The sequence below is a fragment of the Notamacropus eugenii genome, chromosome 6 (genome assembly GCF_028372415.1).
Source record: "Notamacropus eugenii isolate mMacEug1 chromosome 6, mMacEug1.pri_v2, whole genome shotgun sequence".
Classification (NCBI taxonomy): Eukaryota; Metazoa; Chordata; class Mammalia; order Diprotodontia; family Macropodidae; genus Notamacropus; species Notamacropus eugenii.
In genome coordinates, this window is record NC_092877.1 from 298,303,269 (window position 1) to 298,318,621 (window position 15,353).

General features: G+C 42.8%; 1 protein-coding gene across 1 annotated transcript; it reads left to right on the forward strand.

The window, feature by feature from the left end:
* The first annotated feature begins 928 nt into the window (after positions 1-928).
* Positions 929-5,914, forward strand: FZD7 (frizzled class receptor 7). The gene has a single exon (XM_072617301.1). The coding sequence runs from the start codon at positions 1,935-1,937 to the stop codon at positions 3,648-3,650; it is 1,716 nt and encodes a 571-aa protein (XP_072473402.1). The 5' UTR covers positions 929-1,934; the 3' UTR covers positions 3,651-5,914.
* The last annotated feature ends 9,439 nt before the right edge of the window (positions 5,915-15,353 follow it).

Here is a 15,353-nt window from a genome sequence, read left to right on the forward strand (position 1 = left end):
AGAGACCATATGCAAACAATTATGTACAAACAAGCTATTATATACGGGATTAATTGGAGATAATCAACAAAGGGAAGGCACTAGTTTTAAGTGGGATCGGGAAAAGGTTCCTGTAGCTCTCCCGCCCACTCCTACTCGAGAGCTGAGAGATGGGTCGAGAAACCAATCTTTCTCCCGCCCCAAAGAATGACTTCCCTCAGCCCAAGCCCGCTGGGATACTAGTGCTCCTCCTGGAGACAAGCAAGGTTCCTCATCTATGGAAGGAGACATTCTCCTTCCCTCCTCCAAATTTCTCTTCAAAAAAATTTTTTTTTGAAAAAAAGTGGACGGGGGGAAGACGATCGGAAGGCATTGGTGTTCTCACGTGGTTGGCCTGCTGCTGAGTTTAAAGCAGAAAGAAATTCGAATAGGGTTCCTGTTTCCCAAAACGGAGTCTAGTCCCACACTTTAAGAATAGCCCTGGCTAACCAGCCACCCCGCCCGCCTGAACTCTGAGCCTATTCAGCGTGACTCGAGCCCATCCACCCCAGCCTGATACTTCTTGGAAGAGTCCTTCCAACCCTTTTCTTCTCTGAGATGAATATTAACTCTCTCCGACATCTTTCAGTGGGTATTTTAATATATCTAGCAGGAAAACTAATCTCTCCATAGAAAGATAAAGGTTGAAATCCAGTTTGCATTACAGTGAGTTTCTCCCAAAGTGAAGAAGGGATATTAAAAAAAAAAAAGTTTCTTAAAAGTTTCCTTCCCCTCCTCCTTCCCCTCCCCTAAGGAATCCGCCCAAAGCGCTCCAGACACAGCCTCCCCTAAACTCTCCCCCCGCCCCCTTTTGACTTCCGACCAATTGAAAGGAAGCTCCAGAGAAAACAAAGGCTACCATTGGATTTGGCCAGGCCACTGAGACCCGCCCCCCTGGGTGGTTTGTGAATGGGGTGGAGGGGGGGCAAAGGAGGCGGGGCTCCTTGGAACACTGAGAGATATACTCTTCTTTTGGGGAGTGCTGCGAGTTGGAATTCGTTCCTCCCGACCCCTAGATCCCCTTCTCGGCCCCAGGAGGTGGTGCCTGAAGCCTCTGCTGGGACCAAGTGGCAGAAAAGGCCTGGGGGCCGCACGTCGGACTGCCACGCGAGCCCGGGCCAGTGGCGCAGAGGGAATCGAAGTGGGAGAGGCCCAAGACACCCAGTAATTGGATTTCCCAAACTTATTGAACTCGCTGAGGAAAGACGCGGATAAGGCTCGAAGCAGGAATAATCCGTTTAGCAGGAGCTTTGGTCTGAGCCCGTGGGGCCGCGAGCTGAGAGGAGTGGAGCAGGAGGAGACAGGCAGGAGAAAAGAGAGGCGAGGCGAGAAGGAGAAGGAGGAGGAGCTGCAGGGGTAGAGGCGGCGGCGGCTGCAGCCTGAGTGAGCCAGTGGCTGCTCCAGCCCCGTGCTTGGCGGGGACAGACTTTGGGCTTTTTGGGGGGAGGGGGAGAGAGGGAGAAGAGACCGGGAAGGAGGAGGAGGAGGAGATTAAAGGGACCTCGGGAAACTTTCGAACGTAATCGGAGGCGCTTGTTGCTTCTCGACCCAGAAAGACAAACCGTTACGTCCCGGCTTGGCAGGGTGGGGTGGCGGAGGGGAATCTCTCCCCTCCTGGCCCTGGGGAAAGACAGAAGAGCTTAGGACTGGTGGAGAAGCGATCTCTGGCGCCCGGGTGGCTGACTGCTATTAGATCTCAGCCTGGGCTGGAAGGGGGACGGCCGCTGCACCCTTGGCTCTACACCTTCTTCCTCAACCCCGGACCTCTGCCCTGGTTCTCAGCGCCCCGCCTCTAGACTCTCATGTGCGGGGAGCAGCGGCGACACCTCCCCGGGATCCCCTCCTCGCCTCTTCAGACGCCTAAGCCGGCTTCCCCGAACTGTGGGTGAGGAGGAGCGCTTCTCCCGCGGCTAGCAATGCTGGGCCTAGGCACAGCCGTCCCCTCCGCCCCGCTGGGCCTGTGCGCCCTAGTGGGCGCCGCGCTGCTGGGCTTGCTGCCGGCGGGTTCGGGGGCGCAGCCTTACCACGGCGAGAAAGGCATCTCGGTGCCGGACCACGGCTTCTGCCAGCCTATCTCCATCCCTCTGTGCACGGACATTGCCTACAACCAGACCATTCTGCCTAACCTGCTGGGCCACACGAACCAGGAGGACGCCGGGCTGGAGGTACACCAATTCTACCCGCTGGTGAAGGTGCAATGTTCGCCCGAGCTGCGCTTCTTCCTGTGCTCCATGTATGCTCCCGTGTGCACCGTCCTGGAGCAGGCCATCCCTCCCTGCCGCTCGCTGTGTGAGCGGGCCCGCCAGGGTTGTGAGGCGCTCATGAACAAGTTCGGTTTCCAGTGGCCCGAGCGGCTCCGCTGCGAGAACTTCCCGGTGCACGGTGCGGGGGAGATTTGTGTGGGGCAGAACACGTCGGACAGCGCTGGAGGAGCGGGTGGAGGCCCTACCGCCTACCCCACTGCCCCTTACCTGCCGGACCTGCCCTTCACTGCGCAGCCCCAGGTACCCGGGCGGCCCTCCTTTCCTTTCTCCTGCCCACGACAGCTGAAGGTGCCGCCCTACCTGGGCTACCGTTTCCTAGGCGAGCGGGACTGCGGGGCCCCGTGCGAGCCGGGGCGGGCCAACGGGCTCATGTACTTTAAGGAGGAGGAGAGGCGCTTTGCCCGCCTGTGGGTAGGCGTGTGGTCGGTGCTGTGCTGTGCTTCCACACTCTTCACCGTGCTCACCTACTTGGTGGACATGCGGCGCTTCAGCTACCCCGAGCGACCCATCATCTTCCTGTCCGGCTGCTACTTCATGGTGGCTGTGGCCCACGTGGCCGGCTTCCTTCTGGAGGACCGGGCCGTGTGCGTGGAGCGCTTCTCGGAGGAGGGCTACCGCACGGTGGCGCAGGGCACTAAGAAGGAGGGCTGCACCATCCTCTTCATGGTGCTTTACTTCTTCGGCATGGCCAGCTCCATCTGGTGGGTCATCCTCTCCCTCACCTGGTTCCTGGCGGCCGGCATGAAATGGGGCCATGAGGCCATCGAAGCCAACTCGCAGTACTTCCACCTGGCCGCCTGGGCTGTCCCCGCGGTGAAGACCATCACCATTTTGGCCATGGGGCAGGTGGACGGGGACCTGCTGAGCGGGGTGTGCTACGTGGGCCTGTCCAGCGTGGACGCGCTGCGGGGCTTTGTGCTGGCTCCCCTCTTCGTCTACCTGTTCATCGGCACCTCCTTCCTGCTGGCCGGCTTTGTGTCCCTCTTCCGAATCCGCACCATCATGAAACATGATGGCACCAAGACTGAGAAGCTGGAAAAGCTCATGGTGCGCATCGGGGTCTTCAGCGTGCTCTATACGGTGCCAGCCACTATTGTCCTGGCCTGCTATTTCTACGAGCAGGCATTCCGAGAGCACTGGGAGCGCACCTGGCTGCTGCAGACTTGTAAAAGCTACGCCGTGCCCTGTCCCCCAGGTCACTTCCCCCCTATGAGCCCTGACTTTACGGTCTTCATGATCAAGTACTTAATGACCATGATCGTAGGCATCACCACCGGCTTCTGGATCTGGTCAGGCAAGACCCTGCAGTCGTGGCGCCGCTTTTATCACAGACTCAGTCACAGCAGCAAAGGGGAGACTGCGGTATGAAGCGGTCCCCCTCTGCCCTCCTCTCCACCCTCCCACCCCCACTAAATCCGCTGCTGGGGAGAGGAGAAGCTGGTGAAAGAACTTTTTCGCATTTTTGTTTTTTGTTTTGTTTTGAACTCCCTCCCCTCCTTCTCTTCACCAAAGAACATTCTGTAGTCTTCTTGCAGAGTCTGGCAGAGGGGTGGGTTGAACTAGGGAGTCTTGAATGTAAAGACTTTTAGGATGGGGGGAGGGGTGGGAAAGACATTCTGGATACAGACTTCCACGAGAATAATAATAATTTAAAAATCATTTAAAGGTACAGTAGGACATTAGTCCGGCGAAGAAAATCCTGAAGAACAGATTCTGAAGGCTTCCCCCTCTCAGGGGGCTGAACTCTGGGGCAGTACTGTTGGCTCTCTGCTCCAAGGAAAGTTGCTTGTCTAACTCCTGTGGTGCCCGGGTGAAAGGTAAAGCTGTGTCTGCTGCGGCTTTGTTGGGAGAAGGGAGGACCCCATGCAGTGTCCTTGTCAAGCAGTGGTCAAACCATAATCTCTTTTCACTGGGGCCAAACTGGAGCCCAGATGGGTTAATTTCCAGGGTCAGACATTAGTCTCTTCTATCCAAGTCCCTCTCCCCCCTCCCTTACTTCTGTTTCACTCCCTTATTCCTTTCAAGTCCTGTAAAATAAGCATTTGAAAATCTTGAGAGGCAATAATTTTAAATCCTATTATATATGTTAAAGAACGAGGTAGAGTTCCTTAAAAGAGCCAGGCTACTCTGGATGCCTCAGCTATAACTTTTCTAAGTAGTGGCTTTTGCTTCCCCTCTTTCCCAAATCCCCACTTTTAATTTGTTTTAGTAGGGGATGGAGTATTTAATAATGTTCTGTATATCGAAAGGCAACAAGTCACAACACTTCTTTTCATAACCAGAATGCTGCTTAAAAAAACAAAAACAAAAACAAAAACAACTCCTTGTCTTTGTTACCAGACACAAAAGAGGAAACAAAAAAGTGTGTGTGAGTGGAAAGATATAACTGAAAAGGGCAACTTTCATAGACAAAGTAGCCCCCTAAAAATCAGAGATTTACCCTCCGATGGTAATTTAGCATAGATGATCATTTCCTTTGTGAAAAAAGTAAAAAGGCAGTAGTTTTTCATGCTCCCATTTAATCTTAAATTTCTGGTTTAACTAAAGAAAACCGAAGGGCAGGGTTGGGTTCTTTTTTCCTTCTTCCTTACCCTATTTGTTTTAAACTGGGAATTTAATTCAGAACACCTGACATAGCAAGCTCTGCTAAAATGTTCAGAGAAATTCCTCCCTTTATATTCTCCTTGTAAGCCTGTATTTAGTCTTTCTTTTTCTATTTGAACCTTTCTAGATGAAAGGAAAAGTATAATGCCTTGAGTCCTGTGATAAAGGAAAAGTTTAAACCATAAAGAACCATTTTGTCCTGTTTTTTTAGTCCCATCCATAAATCTGTTTTTAAAACATGTGTATGCTGACCCCGAGACTTTTATTTTTGTGGGGGATTGTAATCTGGAAAGATGAGAGCACTGTTAAAGTGATCAAGATTAATCTCTTCTAAAACCAAAAGAGGAAAGTTCATATTGTGGGCCCCATTTTTTAGGAAAAGTGATTAAAAGGTAAACTTCAAAGTAATTCCACAGTTCTTTTGAAATGTACTAGATGACTTAAGTTGATTAATCTTAAATCATGTTCCTTTTTTTTTTTTAATCTTGGAGTAGAACATGAATTCTTTTGCAAAGTTTCCTGGAGTAGAACTTTCATGGTTTTTGCCCAATTACTGATTTTACAGAGAAGCCCAGAGTAACCTTTTCTTCTCCACTGTTGGACACTGCTTTCCTATCCTACTCTCCATAATATTTCCTAACAGTAATTATGTAGAGGATACTGGCACTACTTGGAAACTAATTTTATATATGAAGTGCTGGAGAGTGGAGCTACCATATTAATTAAAGGGAGGAAAAACTGACATTCTAGCCCTTAGAATCTCCAAATCAAATCCGTACAGAGCATTACTAGCTCTAAAACTGTGGCATCATGTTTTGTCTCTCTCAAGTGCATGTGAAAATTGTAAAATAGAAGAGACAATTGCAGTGTGTATATTTTGTAAATCTCCCATTTTTGTAAGAAGATATATATTGTATTTATACATTTTCACTTTGGATTTTTTGGTTTTTGCCTCTGAAAATCTATGAATGAGGCCCCCACTTTACCACATGTACAGATCACAAATAAATTTTTTTAAAAAATGTAAATCTGAATGCTTATTTGGTTTCGTGTTCCTTTATGTTGTGATAAAAGAGGATAAAATCCAAAACGGAGTCTTCAGTAGATATATTAAATGGTATAAGTAGGAAGAAGGGTGGTTTGTTTTAAAAAGGGGGGAAATTGTTATAAACCATTTTCCAAATTCCCTGGTTATAATCTTATTTGATTTTTTTAATCTCTACTTAATACAAGCCTTTTTCATGATTTAGGCATATTTAGATGGCATAGTAAGAGTACACTAGAAATATCCTTTTTTAAAGAAGGGTAATAGAAACCTTTTCCCCAAAAAAGATTCCTATTTGGAGAATATATAAAAGATTTTTTTGTTATATAAATTTGTGGTTTTTCAGTGACATTTTAACTGATTGTCTTTTGTTTCCTGCTTAGTCTCCAGTAATATAAAGTATGTCATCTAAATTCTCATGATGTAAGGTTTATGTGAAAACAAGCCACCTTCCTTCCATGCAGGTGGCCAGGGTGTTTTCATAATAGCTTTCATGTGATGCTTTATAGGTTAAAGCATAGCACCTTCCTTACTCTCTACCTTTCAGGATCGTTGTGAAAGGGGAAATAGCTTCTGCTACCTAAATGTGAGCTATTATTATTATTACCACCTTCTAGTTAGGTAAACTGAGACAGGTCAAGTGATTTCTGAAGGGGCAGGGAGTCAGCAGCTCAACCAGGACTAGAATAAACTTCTGACCCCAGGGGAGCCTCATAAGTCACCAAAGTCATTCTTTCCCCTTGCAGGGGAGCCTAACTTTGGAACCAGCTTCCCAGATGACTTGACAGAGAAAGCTGCATGGTTTAAATAATCTGATATTTAAACCGTAACAAGGGACAAATGAGAAAGGCACTCCAGTGTGGGTTTTTGGTGCTATTTCAGCGTTAAACCAACTTGACTGTCTTCTAGTCTCTCCCTTCTCCTTTGCCTTTTGAAAGGAAGGGATCTTGTTTGTTCTCTGGTAATAACTGTGGTTTTCTTTGTTTTTGTGTACTATATCAACTGGCCCCAAATGAGTTTTTTTTTTATTCTTAGAAATTGGGTCTTCCTCTGTCTCCTGACATAAAGACTATAAACTTATTAAAGAAGCCGGTTTGGTTTTATTTATTTGTTTGTTTACTTAACAGTAGCCTCATTGCTAGGGAGAGCCTATCCACAAAAGGAAGATAGATTTTTCTTTCTTCACCTCTCTGAAGGACAGAGCTCTGCATTTGAGAGCAGGGTATCTTCCCTTTAGGATCCTCTTGGCTTTTAAGCATTGCAATGAGAGTGAAGTCATTTTAGCCTGTAAAGATTGCTGCATGAAGGAAGAAACACAACTTCAATTCTCCTAAGGATTGTCTGAGTTTTTTTTTTTCTCATAAAGTGACACCTTTTATGTTAAGACACACATTCCACTGAACACTCAAACTAATGCCTGCTGTTAAGTGTTTGTTTTTAGTGAGGGTGGAAGGGTCCCAATAGGGCTTTTTGATTCACAAATTAAGTGCTGAAGGACTTAGTCCATTCTATTTAGAGAACTGTAACTTTGCTTCTGTAAATTTGTCTCCTGTTTTATTAACAGTTACAGCTCTTTCAGGCCCCTGAAAGGCTGAGAAATGCTTGGTTTTGGTCACGGTCCTGACTGAATGTATTCTATCACTGTACTTACCTACTATAGCTAGCTAAAAGTCGGAGTTCTGCCTGGCTAAATTACTTCTCATAGACAAAAAATGTTCCTTCCTAAAGGTGTCCAGGCATATTTTTGTCCCTGTTGTCATCCATGTATACCATGGTGGCTCTCTTACAATTGGATTCTTAACCCAAGAATGTTTAAATATTCAGTATTTTTCCTTCAGAAGATTTTGTCAGAAAATGAGTAAAGGTGAAGTTGGTGTTTTATGAAAGGGCTCCTGAGTGTAGTTGAAAAAAAAATGGCAAGTCTGGCGTTAATCTCTAGATAAGGAATAGAAACACTTGTGAAAATAAATTTTCTTCACTTTTATAAAACAGAAACTTGCCACACGCAAACATTCCTCCAATACTACTTTTAAGCCAACTTTGCGAGAAGTATATATATATTTTTTAAAAGTCCTTGTCAACCATATTATCTTCAAAAGCAGAAATGTGTGGAATGTGTGTGGATGTAGATGGGAGATGTCAGAAATTCAGGTTGGTAGGAATGAATGGACACAACAGCTGGAAGATTGTGTCCTGTAATTTCTCTGGGTAAAGCTGTCCTAACTCTCCCATCTTTAATTTCATGCAGGTGGCTATTTATAGATGGTATATTTATGTAAGCATATGCTGGGTGTGAAACAATCTTGGGGACTTTAGACAGTCATTGGGGGGACCCCCTCAAAAAGCCTTCTCCACAAAATCTTTCATCACTCATTTTCGTAAGCAAATATTCAAAATATCTGTTTCCTTTTTAGTGATATCATGCATGTTGCAGCATAGAAAATCAGAGTACGAGAGGCAAATTCTATGCATATAAATGGCAGAATCACCTTCAGCAAAACTCTTGGTACAAAGGAATAACTCAAAAGACTGATGTGGCATTCAGAGTTTGTACTTGTGACTATGAATAAAGTCAGTTTTTCCTGATATATAGCTAAGTATATTAAAATAGAATGTGATCTGTCAGGACTATGATTGATTTATGTTGTGAAAAAAAGAAAGGAAGCTTAAACAAAATATGATAAGTTTATATCTAGCAAATTTCTCAGAAGCAGCAAATCCCTGAAAATTAAGACAATATTTAAAATGACTTGGCTTAACTATTCATTTGTGAATTATTTGCAGATAAAAATTTAAACAAACTAATTTTGTCTGTCCAACTACCTCTACACCCTGTCACATTATTATTCCTAATTTCAATATTAGTCTAAACCAATAGTTCTTAACCTTTATTTCCCCCCACAGATCTCTTTGGCCCTCTGATGAAGCCTATGGACTCTTCCTCAGCATGTTTTTAAATGCGTACAATGAAATACATAATATTACAAAGGAAACAAAATATATTGAAATACTATTATCTTTTGTAAAAATTTTTAAGTTCATGGACTCTCCCTGGTCTAAATAAGTAATTAGTAAGATCAAACTGTTGCTGTTGTAAAAATAATATATTTGACTTTGTAATGGTGTGTATTTGGGGGTTGCCCATTTTATTGGATTTTGCACCAAACCATTCCCCTGCTGCATGGATAAAATTCCTATCCAATAGTAAGTCTTTTCTAACACCAAATAGGTTTGGTTTTAAGTTGTCTTTTAATTCTTTTTTTCTTTTACCAAAGTCAAAATCAGTCACTATGATTAATTTGGGATTTCCTTTCATTTTGATGAGCAATAGATTCTTGCTTAATAAGTTCAGTAAAGACTTCATCTGAAATAGCCTTTCTGTATCTGAAATAATAGGATAGAGATCTTTGTTTACCTAAACCAGGGGTGCAGAACCTGCAGCCTCACATGTGGCTCTCTAGGTCCTCAAGTTCAGCTCTTTGACTGAATCCTATTTGTTCTGTGAATTTTTAATTCAAAGGGCCGCACTTGAAGATCTAGAGGACCATCCCTGATCCCAAACCAAAGTAGATGCTATTAACAATAGATTACATTTACAAAATTTTTTGTATATGATACCCACAACCACTCCATGACATTAGCAGCACTGGTATTAATAATTGCTACCATTTAAATAGCTTTGTAAAGCTTCCAAAGCATTTTGCATTCATTATCTCATTCAAATCCATTATATAGAAGTAAAGTGACTTGTCCAGGATCACATAATTACTAAATGTGGGAAGCAGGTTTTGAACTCAGTTCCTTCTGACTCCATGTCCAACATTCTAAACCTTGTTCCACCTAGCTGATTCATTTTTTTTTGAATGATTATTATACTTTTTAAATGATTTGGGTCTGATACTTTGCTTTGCTGCTTACTATGTGTGTGGCCTTGGATAAGTCACTTTAACTTCTCTAAGCTTCAAATTCCTCATCTCTAAAATGATAGATTTGAATTAGATTTTGGATTTCTTCCTAAAGAAATGTTCTATTGATGCTCCTTTCTTTTAAACATCACTAACACTTCCCCAGACTTTCCCCAATCTATAGAACCTTCCTCTGCAACAAATAAGCATAATAAGAAAAACAATCAATACATCGGTATTGATATGTCTCATTATGTTCTGCTAGTCTTAGAACAGCTAGGTGGTGCAAGTGGATAGCATACTATGCCCAGAGTCAGGAAGACTCACAAATTAAAAATTAAAATACCTGTACTATCTGCCTCATATAGAGGTTGTGAGGGAAACACTTTGTAAATTACAGTATGTTGTGTTTTTATAATGAGAGTTATTACACTAAAAATCATAGGTTTTTTTTTCATTTGGGGGGAATTTTAGGGTTCTGTCATAGACAAAAAGAATAGCTAGGTGGCACAATGGATAGAGTGTTGAGCCTGGAGTCAGGAAGACTCATTTTCTTGAGTTCAAATCTGGCCTCAGACACTTACTAGCTGTGTGTAAACAAGTCACTTATCCCTATTTGCCTTCATCTCCTCATCTGTAAAAATGAGCTAGAGACGGAAATGGCAAACCACTCTGGTACCTTTGCCAAGAAAACCTAAATGGGGTCATGAAGAGTTGGACACTACTGTAAAATGACTGAACAACTTATACAAATAATTACCTTTTTGCCCAAGTATCAGTCTTGAGTCAATAATGAGATCTCTTTGAAAGGGGAAAAATAGACATGTGGGTATACATTAAAAATAATACATTTTCCACTTTCAAGTTTTACATAAGCCAGATTTGGGAGGTGGGACATGGCAGAAATGGCAGCCTCTGGATCTCATCCATAAAACAAGGAGGTCTTTTTAAAAAAGAATTTTTTGGTATATTCCCTGGTGTATCCACCTCCCTTGCCCTTCCAGAGTCATCTCTTCTACCACATAATAAAAAGTCGGGGAGGTGGGGGGAAGTTAAACAAAACTAGTCAGAATAATGGAAAATGTCTCACAGTAATTCACCCATAATCCCCCACTTCTTCAAAGAAATGAGGGAGGTGCCCTCTTTTGGAGACCAATCACTTTTGTTTTTATGATTGCCTAGATTTTCCCCTATCCTGGCTCCCTTTCCTAAAGAAGCATTTCTTATAACAAAGATGTTTTTAAGAGGAAAAAGAGAAAAATAATCAGTAAAATTAATACATAGAAAAAATAATCTAACAATATATACCATCCTCCACAGCTCGTGTTCTTCTCTACCTCTACAGAGTAGGTGCAAAGGGAAAGGCATCTTCTCATATCTCTTCTTTGGATTCCTCATTTGTAACTTTTCATTCATTTTTTATTATTTTATTGTTGCTGTTTTCTATTTATATTGTCATCACTGGGCACATTTTTTTCAGTCTGCATCAGTTCATGTAAGTCTTTTCATGCTTCTCTATGTTAATCATATTCATAGTTTCTTACAGCATGGTAATGCTTTATTGCATTCCTGTACTGCAACTTAACTATTTCCCAGTCTATGGAACCCCCTATCATGCTGGGTGTTGGGATGATACAACAGAAACATTCTTACCAATTCAGTTTAGGCTTGATCTGTAAAATCTTTGAACAGGCAGCCAGCTGTGTGGTTTGAGCTAAAAATCATTGGGCTAAAATCATTCTTTTCATGTTTACAGAGTGTCTTTTAGTCAGGATCCTAAAATGCTTTACAAATATTAATGGATAACGTTATCTTCAATCACATTTTTCAGATAGGGAACCTGGGGCCCAGAGGTTAAGTGAGCTTCTCATTGTGCGCACAGGTAATCATTGTTCAGGTCATGACAGGGTCCACATCTCATGTCTCTGAACCCAGGGCTTTTGGAGCCTTACTCTGAGATATGGCAAGGCCTAACATTAGAACTGAACCTAGGCAGCCACTCTGAAATAGTTGCTAATTTCCATTAGCTTTTAATGTTTGAACACATTCTTCACAGGATTCCTAAGGGATTTAAAGGGTTTTTTTGAGGTCTTATCAATTTCTACTTTCCTACATTCTTTCGGATTTAATCCACATCTATCAGAAAGTGTGAAAAATGTCACCTAATTAATTTTAGTAGTATAAGCAGTAGACAAGAGAATTTTCAATGTTATTCCCCAATATTCTTTTAATTACAACCAGAGGTCACATTCTCTTAAGTTCTGAAGGATCAGAGAGATTTTGCTTTTCATATTGTTTTCTACTATATGTCAGGGGGCAGCTATGTAGGGCAGTGGATAGAGTGCTGGGGTTGAAGTCAGGAAAACCTGAGTTCAACTCTGACCTCAGATACTTACTAGTGGGCAAGTCACTTAAACTATTTGCCTCAGTTTCCTCATCTGTAAAATGAGCTAGGCAAGGAAATGGCAAACCACTCTAGTATCTTTCCCAAGAAAACCCCAGATGGGGTTAGGAGTCAGATACAACTGAAATGACTGAACAACAACCACACTATATGCCAGGCATGCTGCTAAGGATGCATAGAAAGAAAGAAAAAACAATCCTAGGACTTCTGTGTCTGTTCTGTTTCTAATTTGGGGCTACAACTGTCTGAAGGAGTAGTCTCTACATATACAAAGTATGATTTTTAAAGGAACCATCCCCTGCCCTGAAGGCCTTCTCTCTTGCGGGGGGGGGGGGGGGGGGTCTCTTCCCTGCTAAATCACAGTACTGAACAAGAGGAGAGAGGTTCACAATGTGTTAAAGAGGGCAGCGGGAAAGCCCATGCCAGTGGGTGACCAATACATGGTGTCTTAGCTCCAGCAGTGAACATGTCAGCTGCCCTGACCATGTTGGAAAACAAAGGGGGAATCCCAGGAAGCGCCCCTTATGTGGGTAAGATTTGTCATGTATCACAGCAAAGGAATTAAATGCTTTACTCAGTCCCTGGAGGCCTATAGAGGGGAAGACCTGTCAATGTATAATCAAGGAACCATAGATCTCAGAACTGGGGGAATAAGGGGGAACCCCAAGAGCTGGTCTGGTCCAGACTGTCTCTTGTCATCAAGCAGATAAAGTATTAATCACAATTTGCAGAAAAGGCTACACAGCAGTCGCAAGAGGTAGATTGGAACCAGAGCCCTCATTTCTTAACTCCTAATAAATTATCCTTTAGGGTAAAAAAGACTTTGAATTTCACAGAAAGAAAAATCAAATGCCCCTGAATTCTTGCCCTCCCTCAAAACATTAGAATTCTGAAAGTAGATACCAGTTATTTGTCCATTTTAAATTTAAAATAAAGTTCATGGCAAACATTTGAAATGCATTTTTAGTGAGAGCAGCAGAACTAAACTCTTATCTAACTTCTAGTTTTGCTGAATGAAGGCAACAGAGGGATCCTCTTAGCTCCCTTCATTCTTTCTTCTCCCTGTTTCCCCCACTCTGCTCCCTGTATCTTACACCATTTGCCAGAAAAATTTCTAGCTTGAGTCCCTGCCAGAAGAGCTATAGCTGTAGGTGAATTTATCATCAAAATCTGGCAAAGAAGGGGGGAGAAAAAAATCAAAAGACTTTGCCCAGTGCAGTCGGCCGCTAATTAAACACTGGTGTTAATTGCAAGAGGGTAAGTGGATTCTCACTCCTGTTTGTTACAGGGCTTGGGGTGAGCTTCAGTTTGCTCAGAATGTTTAGATTCTCACAGAAAATGAAGTCATCCAGAAAAGAAATGAAAGGTGGTGATACGTATATCTATCTATAGGACTATTTTTAAATAAAAGGGAGTTTTGTGTGGGAGAGTTAGTTCAAAGTGGGCTTTGATTATCTAAAGAGAGAGCCAGACTTACGGGGGGAGGGAGGTAATCTAAATGTAAAGGTGGAAATTTTTTTTTCAAATTTAATCCATGATGAAAAGATCACTTTTTACTCATAGTGCTCTATTTCTCCCTCTCTCTTAATTAACATTGAAATTTAAAAGTTTAAGCAGCATTCCCCATAGTCACTTCCTGGGCAACATTCCATGGGGAACAGGCAAAAGGGAACGTCACCTGACACCCTTGCAAAGTAATGCAGCCCAGTCTGAAACAAGACTACTCTCTTTCTCTCTTTTTTTTAGCAGACATGAATCTCTGGCAAGTACTATTTGATACTGATACTGTTTATTCCCACCTGCATTTACTATCCTGATGAAGTAAAGTTAGCAAATGCTATTTTCTCCAGGCAGAAGGCAAAGCTCTCCCCTATCACTCTTTCCCTTCCAGGTTTTCCTAACCTGGAGAGCCATGAACATGTGTGTGTGTGTGTGTGTTTTAAAAGTAAAATTTTTTAGTGACTGCATTTCAGTATTATTGATTTCCTCTGTCATCCTATGTATTTTACTTTATTCATTTAAAGGCATTGTTCTAAGAAAGACTCCACAGGCTTCCAAAGATTGCAAAGCCTTAGGACAGTCCTCCTTGCACTCTCTAAATGACCAAATGGCTTGAGGAAGGCAGAAGGGCCTAGAGAAAGAGAGGGAACAAATGTTTCAAGCCCAAATCATCCTGTTATGAAGAGAAGCTTTGTTTCACAAGTTAAGGCAGAGGCTTAAAGAGAGTTCCGGATAGAAGAGTCTTTTCACATTCTGGCTTATGAGTCTTTTCACATTCTGGCTTATGAGTTTTTTCACATTCTGGCTTATGAATCCAGAGCCATAGTCCTCCTAGCCAACCTTCTCTAGAGAAAGCAGATTCACATTTCATTTTTCTGTGGGGGAAAAAAACGGTTAGACTCAGCGTCTGAGAGTAAAGCAGGGCAGCCAAGAAATTAAGTTGGTTCATCCCCTGCAAGGGGGGTTGGGGAGGGATGACAGGACAACCCTTCTATTCACCAGGTGTGTTTGGGCTGAGGCTTGTACAGAATGTTTACTGTAGGCCACTGGCTTTCCTTTTCAGAAGGTTGCTGTTATTATAAAGAATTGTCCTATTGGCTCTCAAGTAAGCTGGAGGATTTTGTTTGAGCAGTAAAAGCAGTTACTATTCAGGAAAAAAAAATGGATCTGGTGGTTATTTAAATGAGCAATTTTCTGATTTCAAAGGAGTGACTATACCCTTGTACCAGTCAGAGGGACAGTTTGCTAAGAATTGTTTATGAATACCTCTAGACAATGGTTTGCTTTCCAAGTCGTTCAGTGCTCCAAATCAACAGCATTTGCTGTTACACTGGTGAAAGGGGAAGGGAAAAACATCCAGAGATCATGGTATTCCTGAAGATCCATGTTAGTATCTGATTCCATGAAAGAGTTTAACCAGCAAATGTCTGGCTTCCCTTTTTAAACATGGCTAGCCTTTTCAAAAAGCCAGAAGAGAGCTTTTTAATTTCCACAGGGGCTGATTCTTAACTTTTTCTCTGACTCTAGAGAGGTTCTTACCTGTCACCCTTAATGAAGGAAAAAATTTGACACTGAGACCAAATGTATCAAAAAGGAGATCAAAGGAAAAGTGT

Excerpts from the sequence above, each read along its gene's own strand:
- FZD7 (XM_072617301.1), top strand. The coding sequence starts at position 1,935 with ATGCTGGGCCTAGGCACAGCCGTCCCCTCCGCCCCGCTGGGCCTGTGC.